The sequence below is a fragment of the Scyliorhinus canicula genome, chromosome 10 (assembly GCF_902713615.1).
Source record: "Scyliorhinus canicula chromosome 10, sScyCan1.1, whole genome shotgun sequence".
Classification (NCBI taxonomy): domain Eukaryota; kingdom Metazoa; phylum Chordata; class Chondrichthyes; order Carcharhiniformes; family Scyliorhinidae; genus Scyliorhinus; species Scyliorhinus canicula.
In genome coordinates this window covers 92,074,705-92,094,213 of record NC_052155.1, presented here as the reverse complement: position 1 = coordinate 92,094,213, position 19,509 = coordinate 92,074,705, and the positions used below count along the sequence as shown (strand labels likewise).

Genomic DNA, 19,509 nt, shown 5'->3' with positions numbered 1-19,509 from the left:
GGAAATGAGGCTATGAAAGGTGAGGACCTTGTGACGATTGTTATCACTAAGGAGGTAGTGATGGGCAAGCTAATGGGGCTCAAGGTAGACAAGTGTCCTGGCCCTGATGGATTGCATCCCAGGGTACTAAAAAAGATGGCTAGGGAAATTGCAAATGCACTAGTGATAATTTACCAAAATTCACTAGACTCTGGGGGGTCCCAGCGGATTGGAAATTAGCAAACGTGACACCACTGTTTAAAAAAGGAGGTAGGCAGAAAGCGGGTAATTATAGGCCAGTCAGCTTAACTTCAGTCGCTGGGAAGATGCTGGAATCTATCATCAAGAAAGAAATAGCGAGGCACCTGGATCGAAATTGTCCCATTGGACAGACGCAGCATGGGTTCATAAAGGATAGGTCGTGCTTAACTAATTTAGTGGAATTTTTTGAGGACATTACCGGTGTGGTAAACAACGGGGAGCCAATGGATGTGGTATATCTGAATTTCCAGAAAGTTTTTGACAACGTGCCACGCAAAAGATTGCTGCAAAAGATAATGATGCATTGCATTAAGGTTAAAGTAGTAGCATGGATAGAGGATTGGTTGATTAATAGAAAGCAAAGAGTGATGATTAATGGGTGTTTCTTTGGTTGACGATCAGTAGCTAGTGGTGTCCCTCAGGGATCAGTGTTGGGTCCACAAGTGTTCCCAATTTACATAGATAATCGGGAGTTGGGGACTAAGTGCAATGTGTCCAAGTTCGCAGACGGCACTAAGATGAGTGATAAAGCAAAAAGTGCAGAGGATATTGGAAGTCTGCAGAGGGATTTGGATAGTTCAAGTGAATGAACTAGGGTCTGGCAGATGGAATACAATGTTGACAAATGTGAGGTTATCCATTTTGGTAAGAATAACAGTAAAAGGGATTATTTAAATGATAAAACATTAAAACATGTTGTTGTGCAGAGGGACCTGGGTGTGCTAGTGTATGAGTTTCAAAAAGTTGGTTTACAGGTGCAACAGGTGATTAAGAAGATAAATGTGGTTTTGGCATTCCTTGCTGGAGGGATGGAGTTTAAGACTAGGGAGGTTATGCTGCAACTGTATAAGCTGTTAGTGAGGCCACACCTGGAGTTTTGTGTTCAATTTTGGTCTCCTTACCTGAGAAAGTAATTGTGCTGGAGAGCGTGCAGGGGAGATTCACTAGGTTAATCCCGGAGTTGAGTTGGTTGGAATACGAGGAGAGATCGAGTTGACTGGAACTGCACTCGTTGGAATTGAGAAGTATTCAGGGGGATTGTATAGAAACATATGAAATTACGAACGGAATAGATGGGATAGATCCGGGCAGGTTGTTTCCACAGGCGGGTGAAAGCAGAACTAGGGGTCATCGTCTCAAAATATGGGGAAGTAGATTTAGGACTGAGTTCAGGAGAAACTTCTTCACCCAAAGGGGTTGTGAATCTATTGAATTCCTTGCCCAGTGAAGCAGTTGAGGCTCCTTCATTAAATGTTTTCAAGATAAAGATGGACAGTTTTTTGAAGAATAAAGGAATAAAGGGTCATGGTGTTCGGGCAGGAAAGTGGAGCTGAGTCAACAAAAGACGAACCATGATCTCATTGAATGGCAGAGCAGGCTCGAGGGTCAGATGACCTACTCGTGCTCCCAGTTCTTATGTTCTCCTGTTTTTAGTACAATCTGACCAGGGTTCTAACTTTAAGTCTAAAATTTTCCAGGGCATAATTCTTAGTTCAGGTATCCAGTTATTAAAGTCGACAGAGCTTTGGGGAGATATCACTAGGCTCTCCAAACCATGATTAGCGCCTATTACTATGAATATCCAACAGATTGGGTCGTGGCATTGTGTTTTTTAGTTTTGGCCCCAAGTCTACTGGGTTTAGCCCATTTGACTGGTTTATGGCCATGAAATACAGGGTCCATTAAAGTTGATGAAAGAGAAGTTTCAAAAACAAAAGGACGAAACCTCAATGTTGGATGCCCAAGAGCATCAAAACGTTTTAGGAGCAAGAATGAAAATATGACAAATATGCCAGGTCCGGAATATTCCAAGCTGGAGAGGAGGAACTTGTATTGTTGCTTTTACAGGGCAAACCTCTGAAAGGAAAATTCAGCTGCCCCTATTAGGTAGTTAGGAGGGTGAATGAGGTGACTTACCTAATAGATACTCCAGACCATAAGAAGAAGGACTAATTCTACCACATACGTTGAAAAAAAATCACAGGAAAGAAGATATGGGGCTGGTTTAGCACACTGGGCTAAATCGCTGGCTTTTAAAGCAGACCAAGGCAGGCCAGCCGCACGGTTCAATTCCCGTACCAGCCTCCCCGAACAGGTGCCGGAATGTGGCGACTAGGGGCTTTTCACAGTAACTTCATGGAAGCCTACTCGTGACAATAAGCGATTTTCATTTCATTTCATTTCAGATAGGAAGGAACCAGTGTGTCAGGTGGTAGAAGAGGTGGAAGAGGACAGAGGTTATAACAGAGTAGTACAACTAGCAAATACAGTAATACTACAACAGTTCGATACCATGTTTTCATTCTTGGAAGAAGAGCAGCGAAAAGATCTCACAAGGCTCCTGCAAAAACATAAGATTTGTAAGCACACACCGGTTGCACTACATTAACTGGACATGATATAGATGTATGTGACTCCAACCCGATAAAACAACATTCCATATTTACTGAACTCAGAAGCTAGCTCAGATAGAAACAGAAGTTCAATACATGCTGGAGAATCATTTAAATGAGCCGAGTAAGATAGTGGTAGTACCTGGTCAGATGGGACAATCCAGTTCTGTATATACTGGTGCCATTGGTCAGTGCCATTGCCAAAATGAATTTGTATCTGATTCCCAGGTTGGAGAACTATATCAATAGGATAGGCAGTCTGAAAATCAATCTGTTAAAAGGGTATTAGCACGTTCCTTTAAACCCCCAAGGCTAAAGCTTTTGTGTCTTAATTCAGTGTAAAGTGATGCCATTCAGATTTAAAACCGCACTGGCTTTCAACAACTCAACATCAAGTATAAATGGGGGCCAGTTAAGCTCAGTTGGCTGGACAGCTGGTTTGCGATGCAGAGTAAGGCCAACAGCATGGGTTTCATATGTTTTTCATGAAGGTCCACCTTCTCAACCTTGATCCTCACTTGAGGTGTGGTGATCCTCAGGTTATATCACTACCGGTCAGCTCTCCCCATCAAAGGGAAAAGCAGCTAAGGGTCATGGACTATGGTGACCAGACATCAAATAGTGGCTAGGGTGTCCAACTGCATGGCCTATTTGGACAATGTGCTAGTTTACAGTGATATGGAAGGAGCGTGTAGGAAAATAGTAGGAGTTATTTAAACAACTGAAGTTTGCTGATTTAATCATCAATTTGGTCAAAAGCAAAAGTGACCTAGAATCGTAGAACATACAATGCAGGAGGAGGACATTCGAGTCTGCACCGACCCACTTAAGCCCTCACTTCCCCCCCCTATCCCTGAAACCCAATAACCCCTCCTCACCTGTTTGGTCACTAAGGGCATGCAATTGTATCATGGCCAATCCACCTAACCTGCATGTCTTTGGACTGTGGGAGGAAACCGGAGTATCGGGAGGAAACCCACGCAGACACGGGGAGAACGCGCAGACTCCGCACAGACAGTGACCCAGCGGGGAATCGAACCTGGATCCCTGGCGCTGTGAAGCCACAGTGCTATTCACTTGTGCTGCCCCGGGCACATTATGGGACAAGGAGGAGTAGTATGCAGAACAGTGATAGCAGAATAGCCAAGGTTAGGCTGTTGCTAGATTATCCCATTCCCAAAACAAAATGGAAGATTGAAGTTACTAGGCATGTGCAGCTTTTACAGAAAATTTGTATCTAACAACAGTACCTTTGACTAATATGGTCCACAGAATGCCTGGAACAGCTTTTGAAAAATTGAGGGCCATATTGGTAAGCAAACAGTGTTGGCCGCCCCTGATTTTTCCAAACCCTTCAAAATGACTGCAGATGCCAGCAACTTGGGTGAGGGGCAATGTTACTACAGGTTGACAAGTAAGGAATAGAGAGGCTGGTGGAATACTTTTCAAAGAAACTGGGCTCTCAAGTAAGAGCAAAACGCTGCCGGAGGATGCCGGGCGAGGCTTCCAGCGAATCTCCTGACCTCCCGTGAGATGACGAAGTCAAAGCCCCGCCCCAAATGGGCGGGACCGAATGACTGTCGCGGAAGTAGGTCGTAAACCTACTTGTGACCTACTCACCTGGAATCCATCGACCTCCATCAATTCTCCGGCCTCCCCAGGGAGGCTGCAGCCGGCACCAATCGGTGCTGATCCACACAAATGTGGACCAGGCGGAATGGCACTGAGGGGGAGGGGGGGGGTGTCGCCCAGGCCATCGGACCCATGGGTGGTCAAGGTAAGTGCAGGGTGACCTCTCTGGAACGTGGGCACTTTGGCACTGCCAAGCCAGCAGGAGTATTACCTAGGTGCCAGTCGGGCAGTGCAAAGGTGCCCTACTGCCAGAGTGGGACTGCCAAGGGTCAGGAGGCGAGGAGAGCCATGCCCATGAAATGAGGGTGGGTGGGGCGTTTGCAGGGCGTGTAAGTAGGGGCCAACGGGAGGTTGGGGCATTGATGGGTGGGGGTCCTAGAAGGGAGGGGGTGCTGTAAGGGGGCTTGAAGGGGCCTGAAGTGGGGGGACCCCATAGCGGAATGCCCTCACTCGGGGAGTGTACGGTGACATTGCGGGGGTCCCACAAGCTCACTTGGAGATTAGGGCATCGTTTCAAAATGGCGGCCCGATCTCGGAGTTCAGCTCCCGGTGCTTAAAAAAAATTCTACATGTGGGCTAAACCAGTGCGAAACTCACCAGGACCCCAAAAAAGTGACTTGCGTGTCATTGAATAGTGATGCGGAACTCGCTTACAGAGCCAGCGGGAAAAGCCCACCACAAATTAACTTAAAAATTTTTTAGGAGAATCGCACCGACTAAGTCTGTACCAAAGAAAGTATTCCACCATTGATAAGGATGCCTGAGCATTGTTACTAGCATTTTAAGCATTTTGAAGCTTTTGGCCATGATAAGCAAAGCCTGGTCCATACTGACAATAATCCGCTTGAGTTTGTGGAAAAATGTAAAACCCAGAGCGCAAGATTGTTCAGGTCGAGTTTATTTTTCCATCCTTTCAATATAAAAATTGTGTATATTCCTGGAAAGGACAATATTATTTTGGATGCATCGTCACGAGTTTAAGTGCTGATCAGTAGCATTATAAGATTGGGGGAACTTATGCAGTGGGAAAGGAAGGAAGGATGAATGGATATATGTTTTGTGTCACGTACTTTGTGATGAAATGTCCTTGCAGTGACATTTCATTCCTCGGAGGTGGGGGGTGCTATTTAAGAATCCTTATTTATTTCCTTTGTTCCCATTTCTTATCTTTTATTTGGATTTTTTTGATCCATGGACCCATAATTGCAATGTGCATTTATGCAGAAGACCCAAGTGAAACAATCTGCTTCCCAGGACGCTTGTGTTCCCAGGTTTTGTATTTTGCAGAGGAGAAACCAGACTACTCGGCACCGAGTGGATCTTTAGAAACCAGCTTAGGAGGGAGTTGGTTCAAATGGTTAACTGGCAACCAGTGAGTTGGCCAGGGACAGTGTTCTGCCTGAAAACAGTCAGTGATTGGTTCCTGCGTGATGCTTTTTGAGAGAACTTAGCAGAAGTATTTAGACCTTTGGAGTGAAAGAAACTCACTCTCAGTCTCCTGCTTGCTGGAGTGAAAGAACTGCTCTATTGCCTGGCACACACTTTGTTGTGAAATGGAAATGATGCTGAGCCTGCAGAGAAAGTAGACAACCTGACCAGAGAAAACTATCTCAAGCCTAGAAGGAAGACGTACCAAAGTAAAAGCCACTGGAAATCCTCCCAGTGCATCAAAGATCCTTATCCTTTTATTTTTATTAATATGTCTTTCCCTTTCCACCACCCTTTCCCCTTTGTTGTTTGTTTGTGTGTGGAGAGTGGGTGGGTTAGGAAGGCGGGGTTGGGAAAGGGATAGTGAATAGTCGATTACATTTTCTGGCTGTTTAATTATAATACTGTACATAATAAAAGGTTACTTGTGTCTTAAAGCTATAAACCTTGTGACTGTAGTTTATTGGGCTCAACCAAGGACCTCTGGTATTTAAAATAAAATCCAATTTTGCCTGTATTGCGACTCTGAGTCAAGTGGGGCTGGAATTGATCACCCACTATGACAGGGTGTCGTGACACGCATGTAACTGTTTGTGCATGGTTGCCAGAAGATGCCATCCAATTTACTCTTTAATCTGTGAGCACTATGATGCGACCATCAATTCACTCAGAGACACGAGTTGAAGTAAACTGTGGCTTTAATCGGCTTACAACTGAGCCTGCCTGCGACTATGCTGAACTGAAGGCGGACTGGCAGGACCACAGCACTTATACTTCCTGAAGGGACTGGAGCAGAGGGCGGAGCCCTGTACATGCTCCTCATCTACTCCTGTGGGCAAAGCCGTGCAACGACTCCGATGGAGCCCACAAGGACACAGTAATGTACAGTGTGAATTATAGTGGTTACACATTCAACCCCTGTTTTTAAAAAAATCAAGTCCGGCAGGGGTGACGGGTCTACAAGTTCAGTCGGTCTGGCGCCCGAATCGTGCGTAGCGACCGACGAAGTACTGGTGTTGCAGCCGTCTTGGATGACTGTGGAAGGATGTTCGGTGCGGGTCCAGGGGTGGACTCTGGGGATCGTTCTTCCAGAGCTTCATTCCTGTGAACCGGTGTGCAGGGCGAAAGGGAGTGCGGGAAGCAAACAGGCGCAGGAGCGCAGGGCATGGGAAGTCGGGTGGGTTGTAGTGTGGGAGATACATCGGCGGTAGTGATAGTAGAGCCTGCGGGTTACAGGTCCCGGAGAGAAACGGTGTCCTGTCAGCCATCGGGGTGTTCAACGAACGCGTAGTGGGGGTTTGAGTGCAGGAGTAGGACCCTCTCTACCAGGGGGTCGGTCATATGTGTCCGAACATGTTTTCGGAGGACAGGGCCTGGTGTCCTCAACCAGGGCGGAAGCGAGACCCCCGTAGTAGTTCCCCTAGGGAAGGCAAATAGGCGATCATGAGGAGTCAGATTCGTGGTCGTACAAAGGCGGGACCTAATAGCATGGAGCGCATTGGGGAGGACCTCCTGCCAGTGGGAGGTCGGGAGATTCCTGGACCGTAGGGTCAGTAGGATGCTCTTCCAGACCGTCGCGTTCTCCCTCTCCACCTGCCCGTTACCCCTGGGGTTATAGCTGGTAGTCCTGCTCGAGGAAATGCCCTTACTGAGCAGGTACTGACTCAGCTCGTCGCTCATGAAGGACGAACCTCTGTCGCTGTGGACATAGTTAGGGATACCGAACAGGGCGAAGACACCGTGCAGGGCTCTGATGACTGTATGGGAGGCCATATCTGGGCATGGGATGGCAAATAGGAGAATTCATCTATGACGTTGAGGAAATAAATGTTGCGATTAGTTGAAGGGAGGGGCCCTTTAAAATCGATGCTCAGGTGTTTAAAGGGCCGGGATGCCTTTACCAGGTGTGCCTTGTCTGGTCTACAGAAGTGCGGTTTACACTCCGCGCAGATCGAGCAATTAATGGTGACGGCTTTAACCTCTTCAGTGGAGAAGGGCAGGTTGCGGGCCTTAATGTAGTGGGCGTGCAGGGTGACCCCCGGATGGCAGAGGTCATTGTGGATAGCCTGTAGTCGGTCGTCTTGCGCGCTGGCGCATGTGCCGCGGGGCAGGGCATCTGGGGGCTCATTTGAGCTTCCCAGGACGATATATTATATCGTAATTATAGGTCGAGAGTTCAATCCTCCACCGCAAGATTTTGTCATTCTTGATTTTGCCCCGCTGCGAGTTGTCAAACATAAAGGCAATCGATCTTTGGTCGGTGATGAGGGTAAACCTCCTACCAGCGAGGTAGTGCCTCCAGTGCCGTACGGCTTCCACAATGGCTTGGGCTTCCTTTTCGACTGAGGATTGTCGAAGTTCCGAAGCGGAGAGGGTTCGGGAAAAGAACTCTACCGGCCTGGTTCAGAGTGGCAGCAAGAGCGACTTCTGAGGCATCGCTCTCCACCTGGAATGGGACGGACTCAGCTACTGGCCGCCTGGCGGCTTTGGCGATGTCCGCCTTAATGCAGTTGAAGGCCTGGCGAGCCTCGGCTGACAGTGGGAAGAGTGTGGCCTTAAATAGTGGGCGGGTTTTGTCTGCATACTGGGGGACCCACTGGGCGTAGTATGAAAAAAATCCGAGGCACCTCTTGAGGGCCTTGGGACAGTGAGGGAGAGGGAGTTGTAAGAGGGGGTGCATACGGTCAGGGTCGGGTCCTAGGACCCCGTTTTCCACGACATAGCCGAGGATGGCTAGTCTGGTAGTGTGGATAACGCATTTCTCATTATAGGTGAGATTGAGTTTTTGGGCGGTTTGGAGAAATCGGTGGAGGTTGGCGTCGTGGTCCTGCTGGTCATGGCCGCAGATGGTGACTTTATCCAAGTACGGAAAAGTGGCCCGCAGCCCGTACTGGTCCACCATTCGGTCCATTGCTCGTTGGAATACCGAAACCCCGTTCGTGATGCCAAAGGGAACCCAGAGGAAATGGAAAAGGCGGCCGTCTGCCTCGAATGGCGTGTAGTGGCGGTCCTCCGGGCGGATTGGGAGCTGGTGGTATGCAGACTTCAGATCCACCGTGGCGAACACGCGGTACTGTGCAATCTGATTTACCATGTCTGCAATCCGGGGGAGGGGGTACGCATCAAGGTGATTGAACCGGTTAATGGTCTGGTTGTAATCAACCACCATTTTCCCCGGTTTTGACGATCACCACCTGAGCTCTCCAGGGGCCTCTATGAATCCTTCACGCAAAAGACGCCGGACTTCGGATCTGATAAACACCCTGTCCTGCAGGCTGTACCTCCTGCTGCGAGTGGCCACTGGTTTGCAGTTGGTGGTAAGATTAGCGAAGAGTGGAGGGGGTCGATTTTCAGAGTTGCTAGACTGCATATAGTGAGTGGGGGCAGGGGTTCGCCAAAGCTGAGCGTTAGGCTCCTAAGGTTGCACTGGAAATCCAGTCCTAGGAGGAGAGGGGTGCAGAGGTCTGGGAGCACATACAATTGGAAATTGGTGTAGTTGGCGCCCTGTATTGTTAGCGTCGCAGTAGTGCGCCCCTGTATTTGAACTGAGTGCGGCCCCGAGGCGAGGGAGATCGTTTGCTGTGTCGGGAATATCGGGAGAGAGCAGCGCCTTACCAGATCTGGGTGAAAGAAGCTCTCAGTGCTCCCGGAGTTGAACAGGCACGGTGTCTCATATCCGTTGATCTGGGTGGACATCATGGAGCTCTTGAGGTGCTTTGGCCGCGACTGATCCAAAGTGACTGCACTGAGCTGCGGGTAGTCGGTGGCGTGGTCGGCGGTGCTGGTCGGCTATGACTGTCCGCGGAGGTCATAATCTTCGAGTGGAGTAGCAGGTGATGGCCAAGATGGCGGCCCCCATTGATCGCACGTGGCGGGCGGCGAGGAAGGTGGCGCCCAAGATGGCGGCCCTCATGAATCGCACATGGCCGGCCGCGTGGGGGAGGATTGCCAAGATGACGGCCCCCGTGAGTCTCACATGTTGTGCGGAGGCAGCAGACACGCTGCCACATTGCGGGGTCTGCAGGCCTGGGAGTCGGAGGAGTGAGTGTTCGGGTTAGGGTTCGAGTTTTTAGCTTTGGCCAGACAGACCTTAGCAAAGTGCCCTTTCCGCCTGAAGCTGCTGCAGGTCGCGTTGCGGGCTGGGCATTGCTGCCGGGGGTGTTGGGGCTGGCTGCAAAAGTGGCACGATAGCCCTCCGTGGTGGGTGGGTGGCCGCGCAGCGCAGGCCTGGAGCAGTCTCTGGTCGGGGGTCCACAACGGGGTCGCGTGATCGGCCGGGAACGCAGTTAGGCTTTGGAAAGCGACTTTTACCGTGCCCTCCAAGTCCTGGGCCCCTTTCTCGAGAAGACGCTGCCGCACATAATTGAATCGGACACCTGCAACATACACGTCTTGGACAGCGAGTTCCATGTGCTGGGAGGCTGTCACGGCCTGGAAGTTACAGTCGCGTGCTCGGGCTTTAATGTCACGCAGATAGTCTTCTAGCGACTCCCCAGGGCGCTGGCGGCGAGTTGTAAAGATGTGTCGCGCGTAGACTTCATTCACGGGCTGCACGTACAGGCGGTCAAGTATCACGAGGGCCTCAGTATAAGAGTCAGTTCCATCAAGTTGAGTTGAAATACGATGGCTCACCTGTGCGTGGAGAAGACTGAGTTTCTGTTCTTCTGTAACAGAGGAGGTAGTCGACGCAGCCGGGTAGGCCTTGAAGCACCGAAGCCAAGGCAAAAGAAATTCCTTTGCCTCTGCGGCCTGTGGATCGAGTTCCAGTCGGTCAGGTTTGAGGGCTGATTCCATAGTAGTTTTTAAGTCGATTAAATTGATGCAACCATCAATTCACTCAGAGTTGAAGTAAACTGTGGCTTTAATCGGCTCACAACTGAGCCTGCCTGCGACTATGCTGAACTGAAGGCAGACTCGCAGGACCGCAGCACATGTACTTCCTGAAGGGGGTGGAGCCGAGGGCGGGCCCTGTACATGCTCCTCATCTCCCCCTGTGGGCAGAGCAGTGCAGCAGCTCACAGATGGAGCCCACAGGGACACAGTAATGTACAGTGTGAATTATAGTGGTTACACACTGATGGTTTTATCATTACTTCTACAGCAAATTTGTTTTGGTAGGGATTTCTGGATAGCTACCTGTATTAAAAATATTGAACAAGTGATTGTTTTTTTCATTTCTTACTTTTGTCCCACAGAATACTGAACCATTATCACATCTTTACCCTCCTTATTTTTGATTGCCCACCTTTGCAAGATGATGGAAAATGGAACGGTGTCCTCCTGACCAGATGGTTAAGGGGATTTGAAGTTCCAGTTTTGTCTCACTTTCATTTGCATGTCTTTGAAATAAACTAGCTTTATCAGTTTTCAATTCAGCCTCTAGATGGAGTGGTTCACTTCAACATGGTAACAGTCTGCAAGTTTATCTGCTCTGGCTTGGAATATTAGGAAAGGTTAGGTCACAAAGTACCACTTATAATTGGATTAACGGAACAAGTTCATCAGGAAAACATTTTGCTTAAAGCTGAAACATGATCACATTTAAAACATCTGTTGGGAGTATAGACAAGTTAATACTTCAGAAGTAATCCTTCATGAGAACTGATGAAGATTAAAATTCATATTAAACAACAAAATACATTTTTACATATGATTGTTGCAAGACTTGTCTTGATTTGCCCGCTTCAGAAGTAAAATAAAATTCAGTGGCTGATTTAGATGTGCTATTAACCAATATTGAAAAAAAATCATTATTCAAGACATTTGTTTCATTTTATAATTTGTTACAAAAATCAGATCTGATAATATTATAACCTTTACACAACAGCAATGCAATACCTGTTCTTTTACTGCCTGGAAGGCAAAATTGGTATTATTTAAGAAATCTTTGGGCGCAATTCTCCCAAGTGTCATTTTGGGTGGATTTCATGGGGTAATTCCTGGCAGGAGTTTGGGCGCGATCCACATCTGTATTCACCCACACTTGTTATTTTTTCCCCACATTCCTTATTTTTCCCCACACTCCTTATTTTTTTTTTGGAGCTTGGGAGTTCCTCACTTAAAAATCCCTCCCAACCCCACTATGTGGTCACTGAATGCTCCCCCACGTTTCAGCCCCCCTCCCTTTGAACAACCACCCTTCACAATCCACCCACAGGCATGAGGATAGGCCAACCCCACACCGTGTAAACGTTGGGGTATTATTTCCACCCCCCCCCCCCCCCCCAAAACCCAAGTGAGTATATTTCACTATGGGGTGGTTGAATGCCCCGTTACCTTTAAGATCCCCCCGCCCGGTTCAGGCCACCCCTCCTTTCATACCCCCTCTTTCATGGGCATGGCCCCCTCAGGCCCTGCCACTTGACAATGCCGTTCTGACAGTGCCAGCCTGGCACCTCTGTGCCAGGTTGCCGCGGCCCTTCCTTGTAAAAACCCCCCCCCCGCGTGGCCATCACGTTTTGCCTCCATTTTTGGAGATTAGTGAGGTCTGGTCGATAAATGCTGGGAAACTGAAATGAAATGAAAATCGCTTATTGGCACAAGTAGGCTTCAATGAAGTTAGTGAAAAGCCCCTAATCACCACATTCAGGCACCTGTTCGGGTAGGCTGGTACGGGAATTGAACCGTGCTACTGGCCTGCCTTGGTCTGCTTTAAAAGCCAGCTCTTTAGCGGCGTTAAATGGGCCGCGCATATTTAAATACACACAGCGACTCATTTAAATATGCATATCTGGTTCACGCCCTTGCTGGGCATGATCCAGATCACTTTGGGCGTAGTGGGTTGGGTGCATTGCACACGGCTCGGTGCCAGACACAAAACCCATTTTTGCCGCCTCTGCTATGTGCCCTGCATAACTGGATCAGCACGAGGCACAATGTGGTTGAAAAATCTCCCCCTTTGAATCAGGGCAATGTAATCATCCTCTTCCTGCAATATGAAAGTCTAAGGTTTTGATCATTGAAAAGACCACCTTGAGTACCTTCCTAATTAACAATCCTTACAATCTATCCCTGGGGAAATAAATGCCCAGGTCTTCCAGTCTCTGGATAATCAGTGACCGAATGTACCCCCCAAATATATGCCACAGGACACATCAGAAGTCCCAATGTGCTGACCCTGTGGGAATTGCCTGGGATGTTTGAACTTCATGGACAATACCCCTGCTCTTCTGGATCCTCCAGAAATGTCTCCAAATCTGAGCTGGAATCTTTGGATAGTTCCCACTTACGTGGGTAGTTAGGAAATTTTAGGCACGTTAAAACTTAATCTAACACTTATGCAATTGCAGAACTTAACTCACCAGATTCTCACATTGACCTTTTTCCACCCCCCCCCCCCCCCCCCCCCCCACCCACACACTAATTGATTAGCGGCCATCATCTGATCCTTCCCAGAACCGACTTAACTAGGCCCTGTCATCTAACTACCCCCTCTGGCCTGACTTTGCCTATCCTAGCCCCTCTACTCGTCCTAACCTTTTCTCTGTTGCATTTCAAAGAAAATTTGGGATATTTAAACTCTTAGTAGAATATGGTAGCTGGTTCTGGAAAAAGTGCGCATTATTTCTGCACAGATTCTCTCTCTACTGTTCCCTCCGAGGTTTTCAACACTGAACAAGTTTGCTATTAGCGGATTGAAAAATCAGTGTACGTTAATTTTGCAATTTGTTTATTCGGGCCAGAAATAGATGTTCCACCCCTGAATCGAACACTCGGGCAAAAAACCTAGCGCATTCATTAAAGCAAGCTCTGAATCACAGCTGCAGATCCTCTAGCCACCTACAACACACTACTGTCGTTTTCAATCTGCTTCCACAAATGTTTGCCTGTCTTTATCTCAAAAATGGATCCTTTGTTTCTCCATTTTAGCAAAGATACCAACTTTATTAGAATCTCAATGGCCTATATCTTTCTGGTTCCCCAGCATCACATTTGTGGGTACCCCAATGATGCGCTGGGGAATTACTTTAGGAAGTTCCCATGTAAGGATTTACCCAGCAATTGGCCAGAAGTGCCAACTTCCTCTGGACAATTGCGTGAGGCTGGGACCATGCGACAGAAATGATTTAAATCGCTAACTTTGGATCATTCTGACAGTTTTACCTGATAATTACTCTGTGTTAGAGGAAAATAATTCCTTCTAACTCCAGAGTAAGTATTTAAAGACCCAGACTTGCATGGGCAGACCCTTCTCTCCCCTGCGCCCACGCAGCCAGCCATGTGACCCGGTCCTCCACCCACATCCCCCTTACGATTTGATCCAGCCCTCCTAGGACTCTTCTGGAAATTGTTTCGGCACTAACTATAGTTTTCTAAGCTTCCTTCGAGTCAGGATAACTGGAGAATTGCGAGCGTTTACACCCTTGTTCAAAAGAGTTGTAGGAGGCAGAGGGTGATGACCGAAGTCTACTTTAGTGACATGGAATATTCCAGACGCTCTAGTGTCCAGTGGCATATCACAGGGATCTTTACTGGGTCCCCTATTATTCGTCATTTTTAAAAACGACATTGATGACTGTGAGGGATAGGATCAGTAAGTTAGCGGACGACATAAAGATTGGCCAGGTGATTAACAGTGCAATTTTTTGTGGGGGGTTATAGGAAGATACAGATGGGATGGCTAAATGGGCAAATAAGTGACAAATGGAATTTAACCCCGAAAAGTGTGAGATGATACACTTTAGAAGGAGTAATTTAACAAGAAAGTATTCCATGAGCGGCTTGATACTAGGAGGTTCTGAGGAACATACGGGCTTTGTCGTGTTTGTCCATAGATCTCTGAAAACGAAAACCCGTTAATAGGGTGGTGAAAAAGGCATATGCGACACTTGCCTTTATCAATCGAGGCATACATTACAAAAGCGGGGAGGTCATGTTGGAGTTGTATGGAACTTTGGTGAGGCCACAGCTGGAGTACTGTGTGCAGTTCTGGTCGCCACATTATGGGAAAGGTGTGATTGTACTGGAGGGTGCGCAGAGACGATTCACCAGGATGTTGCCTGGGATGGAAAATTTAAGTTACGAAGAAAGGTTGGATAGGCTTGGATTGTTTACATTGGAGCAGAGAAAACTGAGGGGCGACCTGATTGACATGTACAAAATTATGAGGGACATGGACATGGAATAGCTGTTCCCCTTAGTTGAAGGGTCAGTCACAAGGGGTCACAAGTTCAAAGTGAGGGTCAGGAAGTTTGTGAGATTTGAAGAAGAACCTTTTTTACCCAGGAGATGGTGATGGTCTGGAATGCACTATTTGGAAGGTGGTTGGGGGCGAGATGCCTCACATCCTTTAAAATGTACCTGGATGTGCACTTGGCATGTCATAACCATTCATGGCTCTGGGCCAAGTGCTGACAAATGGGTTCAGATAAGTAGTTCAGGTCTTTTTCACGTGTCAGTGCAGACTCGATGGGCTGAATGGCACCTTCTGCCCTGTGATCCTGTGAAGTGATTAATTTTGGTATGAAGAACGTAGAGAGACATCAAATAAAGGGTACAATTCTAAAGTGCACAGTAAAGGAGCAGAGAGATCTCGATTTACATGTGGTATCCTACGTTTTATCAGTAGGGGCATAGAGTAGAAAAGTAAAGAAGTTATGTTAAACCCATATAAAATACTGGTTCAGCCTCAGCTGCAGTATTGCTTACAAGTCTGGACACTATACTTTAGAAAGCATGTGAAGGCAGATTAAGTTTTGTACTTCTGTTCTTTGGCAAGAATATATTAAGTTTACTGAGGGCGGCACTGTAGCAGATTGATTAGCAATGTTGCTTCACAGCTCCAGGGTCCCAGATTCGATTCCTGGTTTGGGTCACTGTCAAGTCTGCACGTTCTCCCCCTGTCTTTTTGGATTTCCTCCGGGTACTCCGGTTTCTTCCCACAGTCCAAAGATGTGCAGGTAGGTGGATTGGCCATGCTAAATTGCCCTTTGTGTCCAAAAAAAGGTTAAGTGGGGTTAATGTGTAGGCTTAAGTAGGGTGCACTTTCCAAGGGCCGGTGCAGACTCGATGGGCTGAATGACCTCCTGCACTGTAAATTCTATGTAATCAGTTTGAAATTTGATGACTAAGTCAGTGATATTCAAATTTACCATTGATATTTTATCGCTTTCTCTTACAGTTTCCAAGTTGGGGATTTAGTGCTTATTATCTTGGATGAACGTCATGATAACTACGTTCTATTCACTGTTGGCCCAACCCTTTACTTCCTGCATTCAGAATCATTGGGAGCATTGGATCTTAAACCAGGTGAGCAAGTAGAGGTTTGAATAATTGCATTGATTTGTCATGCACATGGGGGAGAAGGGAGAAAAATAATGTCCTTTTAATGAATCAACATTATACTAATGTCATGTGGTCATTCTCGCATTTGTATGTGAGCAATAGATGGATTGTTACTTCAGTGCAGATTAGCTGTTTTCATATCACAGGCAGTAGTCAGAAAACTGTTCTTGTTTACATTTTTCAGCAACTCATTCTATTCCTGTTGTGTATACCTTGAAAATGAATGGTAGGAAAAACAGGTAAATCACTAAGTGTGGTTGATACCCATAATGCAAGGTTTTTGTGACTTTCAGATTGAAGGCTTTCATTTTAACAAGTCTGCTGGCGTTTCCTAATTAAGTATTCAGCAGACATTGAGTGGATCAGTACTGGAATCTTTCTCTAACATTTCTTTACTTGTCATTGAGCAGGTGATGAGTGTAGGTAAATAATTGTGTAACACTGAAAAACTAGACATGCAGTCGCAATTTATTTTCTTACACTAATGCAAAATTTCAAAGGAGAGCGACAATTTCGGCTGCATGGGAAAAAGTGCTGGTTTGTTGACAAGTAAACTCTGACTGGTCAAGGCATTGCCATGGAGAATGTGTCGATGAAAAGTAAAGACACGACTGGTATTTTCTACTAACAGCATGCAGCCGTCAAGCCAAAAAAGTTCTACCTACCACACAAATAAGTAATGCAGTTATGAATGCCAGTCCCTGTGTGATGGCAGGTACATAAGCTATACACCCCAATAACTAGTAGACCTGATCAAACAGCAATTTCCTTTTGCTGTTAGCAATAGGCAGAGTACCTACTGTACTTGACCAGTCCGTGCTTGCAAAACTCAGAACATAGAATCACATGTAATGTTAGATATGGTGAAATGAAAAATGAAAATCGCTTATTGTCACGAGTAGGCTTCAATGAAGTTACTGTGAAAAGCCCCTAGTCGCCACATTCCGGCGCCTGTCCGGGGAGGCTGGTACGGGAATTGAACCGTGCTGCTGGCCTGCTTGGTCTGCTTTAAAAGCCAGCGATTTAGCCTTGTGAGCTAAACCAGCCCCTGGGATTGTTCAGCACGTCCTGTCTGCAGTATGCTAAGAATTACACTAACAACCAATTTCAAACTATCATTCAAGCTTGCGATATGGCTCACCCATGCCCACTAAAAGCTACATGTATACGTAGGGTGAACGATACCTGTTCAGGTATTGTACCTCTTTTGAATTAAACAAAAGCTTAGACAATAGTTCCCTTGTGCATTCTCCGTGACAATGCTTCGACCAGAGTCAACGTGCCAACAAATCAGCACTATTTCCTCATGGAAGTCTAAATTGTTGCTCCCTTTGAACTACTTTGGCACTCTTGAGCCTGTCCTGATGAGTGTGAGACAAAAAACTTCAACAGCTGATCTTATTCTTTTAGCAATACTCAAGTTCTGTGCTGCCACGCAACAAAATGATTTTTGTTTGCCATGGTTGAAGCCTCAAAAACTCATTACTGGGTTATTTAAATTCACCCACCCATCTATATGCTGATCATCTTTATGGGACAGATTTTACAGGAGGTGTGTCTTTAGTGGGGGATGTAGAATTATGGTGGGTTAAGGTCAGTGGCAAACTCAGTGTTTATCCTGAATATCCCTCTGAAACTGACCACAATTTCAGAATATCACGCATGTTATGTGTGAAATCGTAGGACCCGACAGAGCTTCCCTGCTTGGTGCTCGGGCCTGCAAACTTCTGAACCTAGTACAACGGGTCCACACCATGTCATCCGCACAGGCAACAGCCTCACTTGATGAAAACTTCCAGGCTCAACTCGATGACATCATAGCGCAATACCATAGCGTGCTCGAAGGTATGGACACACTCCCATACCGATACAAAATCCTATTGAAGCCAAACGCCACCCCTGTGGTTCACTCTGCGTCGGGTGCCGGCGCCCCTCAAGGACCGCCTCAAACAGCAGCTGCAAGACTTCCAGGACCAGGACGTCATATCAAAGGTCACGGAGTGGGTTAGCTCCATGGTTTGCGTCAAGAAGCCGTCAGGGGAGCTTCGAATCTGTATTGACCCCAAAGATTTAAACCCACCCTTGAGGCGGTCAACCAGAATTCGTCGCCCGCCACAGAGACTAAATTTATAGACTGATTGTTGCATTACCTTGTTATCTCATCATTTTGACATCTGTACATATCGTTTTTTTCTCATGTGTTATCTGCCCTCTATCTGCACTATTCACCTTCCCATGTATATAAGTTAGCATGTTCTGTATATAGTTAAGTACCTGTACACATCTTCACGCACGCACACCTCATTATTTATTACCTGAACACATTTTTTTTTTTTTAAAAGGGGGCGGAGATGCCATAATATACATCCATGTATATAATGAAGTGCAGACAGGCAGTGATTGACACACAGGATGACCAGTGAGCACACAGAACACAGCAGCCAATCACCAGACAGGCCACAACCGCTATAAAGCCAGAGGGCACCAGTTTTCCCGCTCTTTGGTGATCCAGCCTCTGAGACAGTTAGAGCTCGTGAGCAGCAGCTAGTACACACACCATGTGGTAGTCAGTTAGTCTGGTCAGGCTAGCCTCAGGTCTCCAGTCAAGTCAGCATAGTGTTAACCCACAGTTAAGCATGTAATATAGTTTAGATGTTAAATAAAATTGTGTTGCATCTCATCAAGTGTTGGAAGCCTGTCTCTACACTGCATCAAACGCAGTCCACATAGACCCAGCTTATCCAACACATCAATGTGCACAGGAACACATGAAATGAGCAGAAGTATACAATATGGCCCAATGAACACATGAAATAGGAGCAGGAGTATACATTATGGCCCAATGAACACATGAAATAGGAGCAGGAGTATACAATATGGCCCAACGAGCCTGCTCTGCATTCAATATGATCATAGCTGATCTTGGGCTTCAGCTCCATTTTGCTGCCTGCTCCCCTTTCCCTTAGTTCCCTGATACACCAGAGGTTTGTCTAGCCCAGCCTTAAATATATTCGGTGATGAACATCCACAACTCTGGAGATAAATAATTCCAAATATTCATAATGCAACCCTTTGAGTGAAATAATTCCTCATCTCAGTCAAAATGATTGACCTCTTATCTGGAGACTTGTGTTCCCATGTTTTAGATTCTCCAGCTGGTGGAAAAAGTCTCTCCGCATCCACCCTATCAAGTCCCCTCAGAACTTTGTAGGTTTCAATGAGATCACCTCTCTTGCTTCTAAACTCTTCCAGAACATAAGCCCAGTTTACTCAGCCTCTCTTCTGGGGCAGGTGTGACCTGTACAAGAAAGAGGGGTTACATCTAAACTGGAGAGGCACAAAATCCTGACTGAGATTTGCTAGAGTCACTCAAACTAGTATGGCAGAAGGGTGGGAACTAGAGCCCGAGCTCAGAAGATGTAATAACTGATGGGGAAATAGAGAACAAAAAATAAGAGAACAACATTACCCTGTCTGCTCAAACACTGTGGTTTGAAGTGTATTTGTTTAAACGCCAATAGCATGGTGGGTA

At 46.7% G+C, this 19,509-nt stretch overlaps 1 protein-coding gene across 2 annotated transcripts in view; it reads left to right on the top strand.

Moving 5' to 3' along the window:
- rb1cc1 (RB1-inducible coiled-coil 1) overlaps nt 1–19,509 on the top strand; it is a 283,146-nt gene that overhangs the window by 216,945 nt on the left and 46,692 nt on the right. For both annotated transcript variants that reach the window (XM_038809347.1, XM_038809345.1), the window contains one exon: nt 15,814–15,941. In XM_038809347.1, the coding sequence (XP_038665275.1) occupies nt 15,814–15,941 (128 nt within the window). The remainder of the gene's footprint in view (nt 1–15,813; nt 15,942–19,509) is intronic.